Source organism: Manis pentadactyla, chromosome 4 (genome assembly GCF_030020395.1).
Source record: "Manis pentadactyla isolate mManPen7 chromosome 4, mManPen7.hap1, whole genome shotgun sequence".
Classification (NCBI taxonomy): domain Eukaryota; kingdom Metazoa; phylum Chordata; class Mammalia; order Pholidota; family Manidae; genus Manis; species Manis pentadactyla.
Genome location: NC_080022.1, coordinates 31187793 through 31205188, shown reverse-complemented (window position 1 = coordinate 31205188; position 17396 = coordinate 31187793). Strand labels below are relative to the sequence as shown.

The 17396-nt window shown below is 39.2% G+C and overlaps 1 protein-coding gene across 4 annotated transcripts; it reads right to left on the bottom strand.

Moving 5' to 3' along the window:
• Positions 1-880: 880 nt before the first annotated feature.
• ZFP69B (ZFP69 zinc finger protein B) lies at positions 881-16710 on the bottom strand. Of its 4 annotated transcripts, XM_057500062.1 has the most exons (6): positions 16621-16710; positions 15757-16161; positions 12882-12967; positions 10193-10319; positions 9853-9948; positions 881-6633 (listed from the first exon to the last, which is right to left on the bottom strand). In XM_057500062.1, the coding sequence occupies exons 2-6, from the start codon at positions 15881-15883 to the stop codon at positions 5474-5476; spliced, it is 1596 nt and encodes a 531-aa protein (XP_057356045.1). In that variant the 5' UTR covers positions 15884-16161; positions 16621-16710; the 3' UTR covers positions 881-5473. The 4 variants fall into 4 exon arrangements, with proteins under 4 accessions (XP_057356045.1, XP_036748999.2, XP_057356047.1 ...); XM_036893104.2 differs by having other exon boundaries at positions 15757-16698; XM_057500064.1 differs by lacking the exons at positions 12882-12967; positions 16621-16710 and having other exon boundaries at positions 15757-15893.
• Between the last annotated feature and the right edge of the window lie 686 nt (positions 16711-17396).

Genomic DNA, 17396 nt, shown 5'->3' with positions numbered 1-17396 from the left:
CAAAAGTTGTGTGTGTGGTAAAAAAAAAATGACATAAAATGTACCATATTAACCAGTTTTAAGTGTACAGTTCCATAGCATTAAATATATTCACGTTGGGAAATAGATCTCCAGAGCTTTTTCATCTTACAAATCTGAAACTCTATACCCATCAAACAAAAACTCCCCTTTTCTCCCTCCCCCTAGGCCCTAGCAACCACCATCCTACTTTCCATTTCTATGAATTTGACTTTAGATACCTCATATATGTGGAATCATACAATAGTTGTCTTTTCACATAAACATTTTAACATTGTAATATCTGGTTTCTGCCATATTTATTTTCTTTACACATTTATGTTTTCATAAATGAGTGTTTACTCTTTGGTATGAAGTAAAAGAAAACAATATTAATAGTTTATTTTGGAGTGGTTATGTATACCTGGCATAACAAACTTGCTGTAAGGTGCCTACTAAAAATGCCTCTTGACAGATGGAAAAATAAGATTAAGAAAAAATAAGTAATTTGACTAAGATCACAAAGCTAGGGTGCAGTAGAGCTGGAATTTGAATTCAGATTTTTAAGATTCCTGAGTGCAAACTCTTTAACATTCTATGAAGGCTTAGGATCTGAACACAATCTAATATTCAGTGAAAAACAAATCCAATTCCAAAAGTGGCTAAAACATGATCCCGATTAAATAAAAGCGTGCACAGACAAGAGGACTCAAAATAACAAAAGCAATCCTCTATGTTGTCCTTGTAATAAAAAATAGTGACACATTGTTTTAGCACTATAGTATTGTGTACTGAATTGTCCAGGTTGGTTCTCTGCCCTCAGTCCAAACACTACCCATGAATAAGTATTGCATTTACATTTTTTTAAAATAAAATGAGAGTGAGAGAAAGGGGCTGGGGGTGGGGAGAGGACACAAATCCAATGGAGTTGGGAGAAGTAGTGTGGAATACTGAAGTTTATCCAGAAATTTAAGTAGATACAATATTTTATTAGTCTGCTCAAGTTGCCATAACAAAATACCATAGACTGGGTGGCTTAAACAACAGAAATTAATTTCTCACAATTCTAGAGACTGGGAAGTCCAAGGTCAAGGTGCCAGCAAGGTAGACTTATTCTAAGGCTTCTTCTTTTGGCTTAGAGGCAGCTGCCATCTCACTGTGTGCTCACATGACCTCTTCCTTGTGCTTCCAGGAGGGAGGGAAGGCAGGGAGGGCCTCCTGTGTTGGAGGCCCCTGTTCTCTGGATCCTTTGGCTATCTCTTTTTTTTTGCTTACTCCCTTGTTTTGGTGGAGCACATTCTCCTGCATCTTCCTAAGAAATGGTGCATAAGAGATAAATTTTAACACCTGGCTATCTAAACATGTCTCTATTTTCCCATCATCTTGTTTGGTAGTTGGCTGGGCAGAGAACTTTAGGCTGAAGGTAATTTTTCTAAAAAATTTGAAGACATTGCTTGATCATTGCTGTGTGTAGTCTCTTTTCTGATTCCCATATAGATGAGTTACCTGTCATCTTGCTCAAGAAACTTTTAGGACATTCTCTTTTCCTCTGGAATACTAATATTTCATAATGATGTTCTTTGGAATGGGTTCTGTTTGGAGGCAGAGAGCCTGGGTTCAAATCTCAGCTCTGCCATTTTCAATCTGGTGCCTTCACTTGTATAACCTGGACTCTATGTCCTCCTCATCTGTAAGATGGGGATAATAGTACTAGCCACTTCAGGAGATTTCTGAGAATTAAATGAGCTACTATGTATAAAGCACTTAAAACAATGCCTCACACATTGTAAGTACATGAAAAATGTTAGCTGTTTGTGCTTACTGTGCTGAGTACAAAGAGCCTTTCAATCTTTAAATTAATGTCTTTCAATTCTGCAAAATTGTCTTGTGTGTGCATATATTTGCTACCCTTCATTTTCTCTTCTCTTTCTGGAGATCGGACACTCAATCTGCATGTGCAGGGTATTTGGGTGATTGGCCTTGGTTTTTCACTGAAGTAGCCACAGTGGCAGTGCCTTTTCTCTGGATCCTTCAGTTTCTCTGGAGAAGACTCCTTCCACCTTGAGTTGAAGTGGGGGTGAGGACTGTTGAAGGGGTGAAAGCCTGGTTTTCAGTGGGAAAGGGTGCTGAGAGCCCCACAGCTCAGGATGCAATCTTAGGCTCTATTTTAGCCCTGCCTCTTACCTGTAGTTCTACTGTGGCTGGTGTCCCTGATTCCAGATCAACTCTGGCTGGTTTCCAGAGAACTAACTCCTAATCTCCTTTGGGATAAGGAAATGTGGTAATGGAATGGAGAAAGGCCCAAGAGAGAGCAATGTGTGTGTAGCAGCCTGCTGTATGGGGAAGCTGAGGGGACCTCAGGAATGTTAGTACAGAACTTCAACCAATCCTGTTTCAGCCCTTTTTTCTTCCATAATTTCCAGTGTCTGCAAGACCTCAGCCTTCCTGGGAAACTTTTCTTGGCCATATACTTTTCTGTAGGCTCTGCTAAATCAGTTACCACTCTTTTGTTTTCTTACTACCAAAAATGTTGACCTGTCCTGTCTGCTGCTGTATTCTCTTCCTGTTGTATTGTCTTTTATCCTCCCCTAGTTCTTTATAAACTCATGTTTACAGAACAGAGATAAACCCATATAGTTCATCAGCCATATTTAGCTGCATTTCTAGCAAACTTAAAAATACCCTATCTTAAGAAGTTTGTCAGTTATGATTCACAGTTCTTACAGGCCTATTAATTCTGATCCATGTGCAAAGCAAAAAAAAAAAAGACAAAAACATTTCCTCACTTATAAAATCTAGGTAGGAAAGTATAGGGATCTCCTTTCTCTATTGACACCATGGATACATAACTAAATTCAGTTCAAATGAACAAATATTTATTGAGTCACTACTGTGTGCCAGGCACTGTTCTGGGCACTTGTGATACACCAGTAAAAATAAACAGATTCCTGCCTTCATGGAACTTATATACTACTATGGGGAGATGATAGTAAACAATAGGCATAATAAATATGTAAATTATCTAGTACATTAGGTGATATGTAATAGAAAAAGTGGAATAAGTTAAGGGGTTTGGCAGTGATAGAGTTGGGGTGGGTGAAAGGGAAAGGTTGCAATATTAAGAAGCAAGATAGGTTGTAGTGAAAAGGCAACATCTGAGCAAAGACGAGAAGGTAATGTTGTAGGATATATGAAAACAGCTAATGCAAAAGCCTGATCATGAACAAGGCTGGAGTTCAAGAGAAAGGTCTGGGCTGGAGACACAAATTTGGCAGTTAAATAGAGATGGTATTTTAAGTCATAAGATCATATGAGATCACTAAGGCAGAGACTGTAGACAAAAATGATAGTCATAACAGTCACTGCAAGTAGCATCAGAAAACCAAAATTCTTGGGAAATCTAAGACCACAGAAACATGACAGAACCTATGTAAGAAACATCATGTATCTGCTCTGTCCTTTAACCCATCAAAATCATACAAGGACTCGAGAGTTAGAGGCCCATTTTTTAAAAAGTAAGTGTAATAATAGGAAAAAAACTAAGAGGTAAATGGTACATATTCTGGACTGACAGGCTTATTTTTGATTGTTCACATATATAATGCTCAGGCAATTGAATTGCTCTGCCATGGAAGAGTATCAAGTTGAATTTAACCTACGTCCAATTATGGTTGGAAGGATGCAGGATCTATTAAGTGTAGTGAAGTACTATGAGCCAATTCCTCCTCTTTCCTGCCTTAGTATGGCCCTTGAAGTCACCTTCTCCTTGGTCTTCTTTGGTGGGGGGGGGGATGGGTCTGTAGACGTGTTGTTCTGGGGATTTTCTTAAAGAACCGCCAATCAATAAAAAGCACATTTTGAATCTGATACTGTTTGTCAAAGGGAAAGTTAAAGATAATTAAAATGGCAGCTACCAATCTCAATATAGGTTGTAGTGAATTAATTCTGATCCATGTGCAAAGCAAAAAAAAAAAAGACAAAAACATTTCCTCACTTATAAAATCTACGTAGGAAAGTATAGGGATCTCCTTTCTCTATTGACACCATGGATACATAATTCAATTCAAATCTTCAAAAGGCATCAATTTGCATTAAGGAATTAAGGCCTAATCTTCTTTGGTGTAAAACAGCATTGCAGTTATGTTTTAAAAGAGTGCTTATCTTTTAGTGATACATCCCAAAGTACTTACAAATGAACAAGAAAAGCATCATTATGAACTGAAATCTGCATAAATATCTCCATAAATAATTTCTAGGCTCTCATGGCAGCATTGAAAATGTGATTTTCAAAACTTATTTCAACAAAATAGCAAAGGAATTCATAACGAGATAAGACTCATGGCATAGATATACACAAACATACTAATTTGACATTAAAGGCTTTTGTGATTATTAATCATTGACTGACTCCATAGCAGAAGTGGTAAACTACTGCACTTGGGCTAAATGCAATCCAAATCCTGTTTTTTAAATAAAAATTTTTATTGGAATACAGCTACGCCCATTCATTTATGTCAGTAGTTCTCAAGTAGGGCCAATCGAGACCCCAGGGGACACTTAGGAAAGCCTGGAGACATTTTTGGTTGTCAAAGGGGTAAGGGAAATTTTTGTATCTAGTACTGGCATCTTGGGGCCAGAGAAACTGCTAAACAGACTACAGTGCTAGATACAAAAATTTCCCTTACCCCTTTGACAACCAAAAATGTCAAAATTTCCAGTTTTGACAACTGACCATAACAAAGTATCTGGCCCGAAATATCAGTAGTACTAAGACTGGGATACCCTAGTTTATGTACTGTCTCTGGATGCTTTATAGCACTAAAGTGATGAGTTGAGTAGTTTTGACAGAGACCATATGGTTTACAATACCTAGCATATTTACTATCTGGCCCTTTATAGAAAAACCTTGCCAATTCTTCTCTATAAGAAACCATAAAATATACATAAATATCTCGTGTATAGTAGGTTATCTATTAATTCTGGAAAGCTCACTTTAACATTATTTCTTCTAGAAATAAGCCAACCAATATTTTTATTCATACCTCTTCTAGCCATTTAAAGGGCTATAGTAAAACATTACACTGTACTTTATTCTGGTTCATTAAAGGGATATTTAAAACAGCGATTCTTTAAAGCCAATCCACAGATTACTGACTTGCCATGATGAAGTTTTCATTGGCCATCGTGAAATGAGAAAAACAAAGACAAATTTGGTAGATTTTTATAAAGCTGACAATTCAATGTAAAGGGCTATGCTTTATGATGATATCCTTCATATATTTAAAAATATTAAAATATACTTTCTTTTCTAAAACAATGCTGATAACAGGTGGGTTTTTTAATATGGCAAAATTAATAGTTGAAACACTGATTCAAACCATTTAAAAATTATTGGTTCTTAATATCAGAAAGTCAGAAAACCACTGATTTAGATGCTTTTGTTCCAATACGAGGACTCTTCAATGTTGAACATATTTCACATATCATTGCTGAAGGTATTTTTTAAATGTGTTTTGCAATGTCTAATAAGTGATGAACTACAGCTGAAGGCTTTCCCACATTCATTACAATCATAGGGTTTTTCTCCAGTATGAATTCTCTGATGTTTAGCAAAGGATGAATCATGCCTAAACGCTTTCCCACAATGATTGCATTCATAAGGTTTCACTCCAGTGTGTACTCTCTGATGGATAGAAAGATGTATTCTCTGGCTAAAGGCTTTCCCACATTCCTTACATTTATATGGTCTTTCCCCAGTATGAGTTCTCTGGTGCTGAGTTAGGTATGTGCTATGGCTGAAGGTTTTATTGCATACATTACAAATAAAGGGTTTCACACCTGTATGAATAATCTCATGTTGCCTAAGGTGTCTAATTTGGAAAAATGCTTTTCCACAGTCTTTGCATGTAAAAGATTTCTCTCTAACATGAGTTCTCAGATGCTGGATCAGCCCAATGCTCTGGCTGAATGCTTTCTCACATACACCACATTCATAGGGCTTCTCCCCAGTATGAATTCTAACATGTTGAGTAAGAGACGATGGATGTCGGAAGGTTTTCCCACATTCCTTACATTCATAGGGTTTCTCACCAGTGTGGATTCTCTGATGTGGAATAAGGGATGAACTCTGGCTAAAGGCTTTTCCACATTCTTTACATCTGAAAGGTTTCTCCCCAGTATGAATTCTCATGTGCTCTGTGAGATGAATGAGCTGTTTGAAGACTTTTTCACAAATATTACATTCAAAGGTTTTTGTTCTTGTATAGCTCCTTGAATGATTAATCAAATCTAAATTGTATCTTCTTCTTTTTCCATACATGTCATACTTATAGTCTCTTTTTCTTGGAGAACCAACTGGTCTTATAATAACTTTTGAGCTCATGTTAAAACTTTTCTCAAATCTATTAGATTCTTGGCCTCTCTCCTGCATGAGTGTTTTCTTGTGGGTCAAGGAGATTTGCCCCTCACCCATTCCTTGATTTTCCAGATGGCTTTCTAACTTAGCACTTCTGGAAACTCTTCCCAATTTCAAATACAAGGTGTTTCCTCTTTCCATCTTCAGGCCATGGTGTAATTCTTCCCATGAAATATCATTCTTGAAGGTTGACTCTTTGGTTTCTATTTTGCTCTCCAACTCTGAAAGAAATCCAAAAGTACAAATATTCACTGTACTTTGCAAAAAGTAAATGGCCATAGTGAGAAAATACATATTCACTGTACTTTCAAAAAGTAAATGGCCATAGTGAGAAAAAGAAGGGAAATAAATAACATATGCTACATACAGGAATTTTGGACTATCTTCAAATGTGATCCCTGCCACCTAGAAAGCTAAAATGAAAGGAAGTGAAAAAGTGGTCAAAGGAATGAAGCTATCAGAAGTATGTGAGGTGACTGAGAAATTGGGAGGAGTTTGTTCATGTGAATTGCAGGAAGAAATGGACTAAGAAGAGAGCATCATTGTAAGAAGAAGAGATAGATTAAGGAAGACAGGGTTGTAACACCATATCATCTCAAGGCCATATTTCTACAAAAAAAAATTTTTATTATAAGTTTTTGAAAATCTGTGAAAAAGTATTTATCTCAGGCTTTTTACACATTAAAATAAAACATTAAATAATATAGGAATGCATTCACCATAAAGGGATGGCCTCTCTCAATCTCATCCTCATTCCCTTCAGTCTCTTAGGATTTTGGAATGCTCCATTTAGACATTTCCCAACAATATATATTTGTGCTTTTATGCATATATCATCATAAATATACATTTGCACAAACACAAAAAGGATCATGGTATATAAACAGTTCTGCATGTGTTTTGTTCTTTAACTCAACTATATCTTATAGGCCCCTTTCCATGTCTATACATTGAGACTTATCTCATTGTTTTTAACAACTGCATTGAATTCAACTTTACGGACATATCATATTGACTTTTTCCTAGGGAAAAATATCTAGGTTGTCTCCAAATTCCCACTTTATCATTAATTACACATAAATTTGCATACACTTCTGTCAGTATTTCACAGGATTTACTGAAGAGGAATTGGGTTGTGGGATGTGTGCTCTCAGTGAATATGGGTGCTTTTCCCTGCAGACTCACTGGATTTTTATCAATCTTCATAATGTTTGCCTATATAAGAGGTGAAAAATGGTTTCTTAATTTGTGACACAATATTAACTATATTGTAAAATCTTTAAGGATAGAGAATACATATCTTGTCCATAGTATACATAGCCCAGCATTTTCAGATGAGGAATTTTCCCTGATATTTCCTCTTTCTATTCCTCTCCATCTACTCTGGACCCTGCCATCCTAAAACACCAATATTTCCTGTTCACAGCAAAATATTATTCCCCAGAATTTCTAACCTCACTTCAGTAACAGCACATACAAAGTGCTCGATAACAGCTGGATAATTTTGGAATGAATTTAAAAATCAAGTAGAGATGTTTTGATTACTTACCACAGGGAACAGAGAGTCACTTAACTTCTTTTTAGGGTAAGAACAAGAAAAATGTCATCTCTCAAGTGGTCAGATTTGGCAATAACATGCAAAATGATTCAGAAAAAGAAAATAAGACTATAAATTATAGTAATAGGAATGAGATGATAGGAAGTTGGCTTAGTACTGCATCAACAGAGATGAAGAGCAGAAGTGGGTACGGCAGGGAATGTCAGAGAAGAACCATGGGGAATGAGGGAAAAACTGAGTGGGAAATATGATACATTCTTGTTGATACCATGATTTCTAGACTTTGAGACTTGAAGAATAGGAGTCAGGATGAGAGATTTGTTTACAAGAGAAGACAGCTTCTGATTTTGGATGTACTGGGTTTGAAGTGACAACAGTACATCTATAGAGATGTCCTAAACACCAAGAACATGTCGGAATAGAATCCATAGGGATATCGAAGACAAAGGTGAAAATATGGAGAATATGGTTGTCAAAGGGACTGTCGAAACCTTAATAATGCATTTGTAGGAGTTTGTACAGAAATAGAATAATAGCGTAAAGGACAGAGGTTCCTTGGGGATTGTGGCAGAGATGGCTGTTCACTGAAATCTTTTCTCCCCATTTTTGGACATAAAACTGCACAATTTTTCCCAGTCTTCCTTGAATTTGATTGAGTGAAGTGATAAGGTCTCCTCTTTAATCAAATAAGATTACAAGTGATGTGAACCACTCCAGGTTGGCCCATAGAAACCTCCCATATGAGCAACTCTAGACTCTTTACTCTACTGATGGCTGAATCTGGATGATGAGGAGGCCCTAGGGGATGATGGAGCCACCAGATAGAAGTGGAATCTCAGTCCCAGATTCGCCAAGTGGAAAAGAACTGTCCACTGAACTAAACAATTCCCCCAGACCAGTATATGAGTAAGAAATTCCTGTTCTGTTTGAGCCCAATTTTAGAGTCTGTTTACTTTAATAGTTTAGCCTATCCTAATGAAGGCAGAAATGATATATCTGCATTAAAAAGGATATTGGTGAGAAGCACTGAAAACACAGCAGAGATACAGAGGACACAAAAATTATTAAACTAGCTGGTGGAGGAAAGGATACTAAGAAGTGGCTAGGTCTATATAACCTTACAATGCCATGTAGAATAGCACCATAAGGACACAAATGACAGAGTCAGAATGATTAGAATTCAAATACTGACTCCACCAAGTAGTAGCCTAGTGACCCTGTACAAATTTTTTAACCGATAGGCTTTCTTTTCCTCATGTGTAAGATGGGGCTAAGGTAAGCACAGGACTCACAGAAAAGCCTGTAAACAGCTATCATTATTACTGTTCTTAAAAGCTGAAGAAGACTGTTAAAAGCCACTGGATTTGATAAGAAGGAATTCTATGGTGATTTCTCAAGGAGTCACAAATAATCTGAAATTGAAAGTCAATTATACAAGTTAAAAAGAAAATCAGGATTGAAGTTATGACTACAGAATAAGATTTAAATTTTAAATGAAATAATGAGAGAAAGTGAAATCCATGACAAAATTACATATGAGAAGCTGGTGCAGGGTGTCATACTTAATGAGGAGAGACCCATGAATACCTGAATATACAGGAGAAAGAAACTATGATCAGGGTAAGGTTTGGAATGCTGGAGAAAGGAAGAAAACCATGAAAGTCAGGTCAGGAGAAATGGTGAAGAAGGCTAACCCTGCTAAGAAAGGCATCTCTTCCTCTGACTCCAAAGAAACTAATGAGAAGAGGCAAGTGCAGGAAGTGGGTAACAGAGTGGTAATCAGGTGTCTTGTGGTCCCACCCAGATAGCTTCAGTCTTCCCCACAGCCTGGAGAGTCTCTGAGTAGAACTCTCTGGCAAACATGACAAAGACCCCACCTTACCTGAACTTGGACCTCCTGAAATATCTCTCTCAATTAGCCATGGTTCTTCTCCTTTCTCCAACTGAGAAATCACACCAGGTTTGGAAAGCTGATACCCTGCTCATGTAAAAGACAAAACTACATGTGCTGAGGTTAAAGAGCCATCCACGAATTAGCTCTTCGGTATTCAGGCTTTCTGAAGGGTAAGAGGAGAAAGTCAGGGCAGAAAAGGCCACAGCAATCCTGACTTGCTGTTCAGAAGGAACTAGAAGCCTCTAACACATAACCCAAAACCCAAACATACCACTTAGAAAGACTCTTCCAATAGGCAGGTTCTAGTTACTAGGGATGCCATCCTTACCCACTGAGACCAGGTTCCCATAGTTCTCCAGCATCACCTCCCGGTACAGATTCCGGTCAACAGGTGCCAGTTGTCCCCATTCCTCCTCGGTGAAGTCCAAAGATATATCCTTGAAGGTCAACAATTCCTAGAATATCAAATATGTCCCTTTTCAGTCAGAGTTCAGGAAGTTGTTTGAACCTTGCCTAAATGCCAAGAGAGTCTAGTGTTCAAGCTTCCTGGACACTCTCTTGAAAACTGTTTGGTTGACAATCTGCTGGAGGTTACAAAACAACATAGAGAACAGGTAAGCTGTATTCTGCAACTTACAATTTGGCTGAAGGCAAGATACTCATGAAATATTAAAGGTGGTCACAGAACAACATATAATAATTTACATTAAGGACAATAAAGATCAGGAATATTAGAGAAAGGGGAGTGTTCAAAAGGGGCTAAGGCCAAAAGAAGATAGACCTTTGCTGGGCTGAAAGACTTGGCTAAAATGAGAACATTTCAGCATGGGTAAAATATCCTTAGTTGGGTACTTCTGGTATATTCATGCATGTTTTTGGAGGCAGCATGAATTCTGTCTAGCAAGGAAGATGCCTTGACCAAAGCAGACTCTGTGTTCTGAAGCACAAGAGTCTGTTATGTATGATTTACACAAATTAACCATTTGATAGTTTTTTAAAAGTATTACCAAATGCTATGGGAGAATATATTCATAAATGACATATCTGATAAGGGGTTGACATTCAAATTATATAAAGAGCTCATGCACCTCAACAAACAAAAAGCAAATAATCCAATTAAAAAATGGACAGAGGAGCTCAACAGACACTTCTCCAAAGAAGAAATTCAGATGGCCAAGAGGCACATGAAAAGATGCTCCACAACGCTAATAATCAGAGAAATGCAAATTAAAACCACAATGGGATATCACCTCACACCAGCTAGGATGGCCAACATCCAAAAGACAAACAACAAATGTTGGTGAGGATGTGGAGAAAGGGGAACCCTCCTACACTGCTGGTGGGAATGTAAACTAGTTCAACCATTGTGGAAAGCAGTATGGAGGTTCCTCAAAAAAACTAAAAATAGAAATACCATTTGACCTAGGAATTCCACTCCTAGGAATTTACCCTAAGTTTGAAAAAGACATATGCACTCCTGTGTTTATTGCAGCACTATTTACAATAGCCAAGAAATGGAAGCAACCTAAGGGTCCATCAGTAGATGAATGGATAAAGAAGATGTGGTACATATATGCAACAGAATATTATTCAGCCATAAGAAGAAAACAAATCCTACCATTTGCAACAACATGGATGGAGCTAGAGGGTATTATGCTCAGTGAAATAAGCCAGGTGGAGAAAGACAAGTATCAAATGATTTCACTCATCTGTGGAGTATTACAACAAAGAAAAAACTGAAGGAACAAAACAGCAGCAGACTCACAGAACCCAAGAATGGACTAACAGTTACCAAAGGGAAAGGGACTGGGGAGGATGGGTGGGAAGGGAGGGATAAGGGGGAAAACGGGGCATTATGATTAGTCGTTACATAATGTGGGGGTGGGGGACACGGGAAAGGCAGTATATACAGAGAAGACAAAATAATGATTCTATAGCATCTTACTATGCTGATAGACAGTGACTGTAATGGGGTATGTCGGGGGGACTTGATAACAGGGGGAGTCTAGTAACCATAATGTTGTTCAAGTAATTGTATATTAACGATATGAAAATAAAATAAAATAAAGTATTACCAAATGCAAAGAGAACCCAGAAGCCAGAGGGCTAAGATAATACCAAAGTATTCCTTAAGTATGGAGACATTTTATATATTGTAAATAATTCTGGAATGCATTTCAGGCCTGCATGGCCAACAAGAGCATCCATATTTAATCAATGAGAAAACCGAATTTGAGAAATGCTAAAGACATAGTATTAAATCCTGTACCAAGTGATTCTGGAAGCTACCATCATTCCACTTTAAAACTTTTCTATTCTCTAATAATATCTCCTTCTATATAAGTCCTTTTTGAAGTCATCTTTGATTACTCTAGAATTTTCCTGAGTTTCCCTATGATTCTGGGGTTTGGCAGCACAGAGCTTTGTCAGCTGCCAGTGCCACTGATTTTCTGATTAGCTCATTTATGGTACAGACACTGTTAAACTGCTCTTGGAAGTTTCTTTTCCTTTTCTGCTCAGCCTATTTAATTTGTATCCTTCATGACCTGCCAGTAGCTTCCCTATTCATTTTTTTTTCTTTCACAGTTCTGCTCCAGGACATGACCCAAAACACTCTTAATGGTCATTAATGAAGTATATACACCTCTAAGAATATCAGAGCCACATCCTGTTAATTTTTAAAAGTTGCTTAAAATATTTCACGATATTTTCTTTCCATCAGATGACATCCACAAGGTTTAAGGGCAAGAACTCCATCACAAACTTATACATTCATGTGCACACCAGCATGAGCTTTAAATTTGTTGGACAAATGGCTAGAGGTTTGCTAGACTCAAGAGGGTTCCTGAGGAAGGTCACTACCAGTGGTAAAATTACCTGTGAAATCAGTCAATTCATCCTGGTTTCAAATGGGCTAAGAAAATCCAGTCCAGCAGGCTGAGTCAAAAATATCAAAGTCCAGGGTTCATAAAAGCTGAGAAACAATTCCAAGGAAGCAACAGAAAACTCCAACATACCTGGGATTCTGTTGTCAGAGACCCATGGGTCATTTCATACTCACAACGTTCTCCCTGGGTTTTATCAGCCGCCCAAGAGAACAGAGCTGAAGAAGGAAAAAAGCTGTGAGGTTTGTATCCCCCCAAACCCCCCAGATAGAAAAGCTGCCTGTTGGTCCGAAAGCTTAGATCTGCCAGGCTACTCCTCTGTTCAAAGTCCTCAAAGGTTCCCCATTGAGAAGAAAGGGAAATCTTAACCATGGACTTGCAAATCCAGCACAACAAGTCTACAGCTGCTTCTCCAAGCAGTATCTCCCTCTAAATACCACCCTTCATCCACAGGACGCACCCACCCACCCACATACACATCTCCACCACTCTGAACTTACCGGGACAGCACCCACCTCAGTACTCTCCCTAGTTCTACTTAGTCAAGAACCGAGGTATTCTTCTAGACCAGTTCAAATGAGGTTTTCTTGGACACCCTTAATGAGAAGAATGCTTCCGTTCCCATCCTCCCCAAAACTTTTTTTTAATCTCTACTCTGGAATCTAACTCAGGCCGCTTCCTATTATATTTATTTGTATAATTATCTCCCTCAATTGAGTATTAGTATGAGTATATGGGTAGAAGTGTCTGGTTCATTTTTTCCATCTGCTAAGGTGTTAAGTATAATACCCTGGAAGGTCCGTAGAATTCAAGAAATACTGGCTAAATTTGAGGTATTAAAGATATGAAGTAGGCAACAACATGGATAGATCTAGAGGGTATTATGCTCAGTGAAATAAGTCAGGTGGAGAAAGACAAATACCAAATGATTCCACTCATTTGTGAATATAAAACAAAGCAAAACTGAAGGAACAAAATAGCAGCAGTTTGATTAAATTCAGGTCAAATGTTTTGACACGAATACCTTATAATTTATTCTGGGGACATTGTATCACACCAGGGAGCAAATAATACCCAGAGGAAGAGAGTTATACAGTCCTTAGTAAAAAATAGGAGGAATTCATGTGAAAACATTTAGGATGTTCAATTAAGAAGAGAAAGATCACAGACATGGAGAAGGGACTAGTGGTCATAAAAGGGGAGGGGTTGGAAAGGGTGGGTGGGGAGGGAGAAGGGGATTAAGGGGCACTATAATTTGCGATCGCAATACAGGTAAGTCACAGGGAAGACAGTACAGCATGGAGAAGACAATTAATGACTCTGTAATATCTTACTATGCTGATAGACAGTGACGATAAAGAGGGGGTGAGGATTTGATAATACGGGTGAATGTTGAAACCACTGTTGTTTATGTGAAACAGTCGTAAGATTGTATATCAGTGATACTTTAATTAAAAAAATGAAGTAAGAATTAAGGCACGTAGAATATTGTCCTTGTATTTTTTCCCAATTTTTTATAATGAATATTGAACACCCATATGACTGGCGCCCACAGTCAGCGATTGTTAACATTTGCCAGATTTGCTTCATCTATATATTTTTTTGAACTGTTCCAAAGTTGCAGACATCAAGATACTTCATCTCCCAAATACTTCAAATAAGGATCTTGTCCTGCATAACCACAATACCATTTGTCACACCTAGGAAAGTTAACAGTAATTTCATAGAATCATCTAAATATTCTGTCCATTCAGACTTCCTCAACTCCCAAATTGTCTTTTATTCTGGATTTTCTTCAAACCAGGAACCAATCGAGGTTCACACATTCAAAGTGGTTGTTATCTCTAGTCTCTCTTTCTCTAGAATAGTACTTGCCTTTGTTTCATGACGTTGGATTTTTAAGAGACCAGAACAGTCTGACTGTACCCTCATGATGGGCTTTATCCTACTTCCCCATCCCCTGTATTTTCTTTAAACCAGAAATTCAGCCTTTAAGTTTAATTTAGGATCAGGTTAAATATTTCTGGCATTAATACTTCATGAGTGACACCATGTGCTTTATATTACATTACCTGAAAGGCAGAAATATCAGGTTATCCTCATGATGGGGATGTATGGTTAAGAAAGTGACCACCAGATCTTGCTGTTGGAAAAGTATGTTCTTTCCTTGGCATTTAGCAAGCGTTTTGTGGGGGTGATACTTTGATACCATGTGAATATCCTGTTTCCCATCAACTTTTCAATTATTTCATTTACAATAAAATATTCTATTATTCCTTCTACATTTATTACTGGAAGGTATATTCTGTAAAGAGCTTTCCCTCAACAACCAGAAATTATCTAAAAAGCAAGGTAAATGCATCCTTGGTTCCAAGAACAATATATTTTCAAAGTAAGAAATCAGGGTATTAATCACCTCCAATGTTGGTAAATGGATTTTCCCCCATTTTTTTTCTCTATTTTAAGTGTCATCATGAACTTGCGAAATTTTATTTATTCAAGGTGTCACAACCATCTTGGACACTTAACCTGCCCAAATCTGTCCAGTGGAAGCCCCTTGAAGCTGGCTGTTGCATCCTGATACACATCCATTAGTGTCTGAGCTCTTCTTTGCTTTCTGGCACAAGATACTCCAGGCTCAGCTGGTACTTTCCCTTCTGCCTTCTACTTCTGACCTGGCCACCAAGTACCTGGACAGGTCTCTCATTTGATTTAAATTTCCTTACTGTAAAATTAGAGTCTTGTAAATAAGGCAAGTCTTCCCTGACTCACATTCCTATAGGGAAGATGAAAAAAATAACGTATACAGCCACGACTCTGAAATACTGGTTTTAGGTTGAACTGACCACTACTCAGGAAAACCTGAGGCCAAGAGCCATAATCAAGAACTCCAGGGACCTTTAACCCAATTGTCTCCCCAAGAGATGCTTCTGTTCAGGTGTCTACCTTCCTTCTCACACTGGAAGATGCTACTTTTCCTCCCTCACACCAATCAGTGTGTTCTCACCTGCTCCTTCAAACATTTTAGTAATGTCCTCCCACAGGGGCGCCTCCTCCTCGGCCTTCTTTGGATGGCGCAACTTCACCCAGGCGCTCGCCGCGCTGGGCAGGGCGATCAGGAGCTGCTGCAGCATGACGACCTCAGCACTCCCTTCTGGGGAACTCTCTGGCCTCAGCCCAGAAGGCAGAGAGTCCTGATGGGGCTTGCCCACTTTTGATGAGGAAACTGGCGGGAGGCTTCACAGCTGCGTGGGTGTCCTCCACTCTCAGGAGCCCAGGGAGTCTGGTCCTTTTAATGTCTAGGCTCACAAGGAACAACTCCCACCTTAAGCTCCATCTGTCTCCTTACCAGGCAGCTGCAGGCTCCAGTTATTTATTCTAAGCAGCCACCTCTACGGTCCCCTAATGATGGCTGAGCAGAAAACATTAAAGTCAGCAAAAGGATCTAGAATGCTGCCACACGGTCGGAATTCTATAACTTGGACCAATCACTGAAAAATTTTTACAAAAGGTACATGAAGACAGTGGATATGCACAGACCACATGGTCCAAACAGTGTGCTGGTGTCACGAAGCATAAAGACTTGAATAAAACCCAATTCTTTAAGTGGTACCATGTTCAAAATAGTCTGAGACTTGGACTCAAAAAGGCTCTGGATTTGAATCCCAGCTCCTTCCCTCGTCGGCTGTGGCCAATCACAGAACCCCTCTAATCCTGTTTCTCCCCCCTTTCTCCAGGACTGGCCCCGCCAGGCCCTCCCCGCGCGGCCTGAGCCCTACACCAGGCCACTGAGCGCGCGGAACGCCAAGGGTGACCGCGGGCGGCGCAGAAACGGCGCTTCCCTCCTCGTCCCCTCCCCAGACCCACTCACCCCTGTCACCGACTAGGCCCAAATGCCCTCGCCCTCCCGCCGGGAACTGCGGGAGGGTCCGCTCGGCGCGAGGATCCTCCCACTTAGCGCCGCCTGGCCAGTGCGCCTGCGCGGCGGCTGCCTCCGGAAGTGGTTCCCAGCGTCCTCCGGGGCCGCCTCCAGGGATTCTCTGCCGGCGTCCCACCGCTCGCGGTTTGCTGCGTCCCGGGATCCGAACCCAGGTAAAAGCAGCCCCGCTCCTGCGGAAGAAGGTGGAACCCGTGCTCCTGCCTTCAGAGATTACTGACTAGAACCGTGTCCCCTCTGCTGAGACTAGGCAGGCGAATGTTTCTGTGAAGAGGTTTGCAACCCTTGGCAGAAGAGAAGTATATGTGTGTCACTTTTTGTCGAAACAACATGAATATAAAAGAAGCCATACCACTTTCACATAGTATTTCATAATACTATGTACATGGAAAAGACTGAAAATGGAATGGAACCCAGTGTTCTATCAAAAGAATTTCACAGTGAGGTTTTTTGTTCTAGTATTCAGTAAGTTCTAACGTTGATTGCATTCCGTATACATATTTCTGAAATGCCCGAAAATGCACAAAAGCAAAATAATTATTACCTATAATCTCACCAAGAAGAGATAAACATTGCTCATATTTGGCGCACAAACTTAACCTAAGCGCGCCCCCCCCCACACCATTTATGTCCTTTCATGCATTCTTATGTAAAACGATTATACCCCAATGCTGTTTTATTGCTGGGGTTTGTCTCAGAATAGATGTATG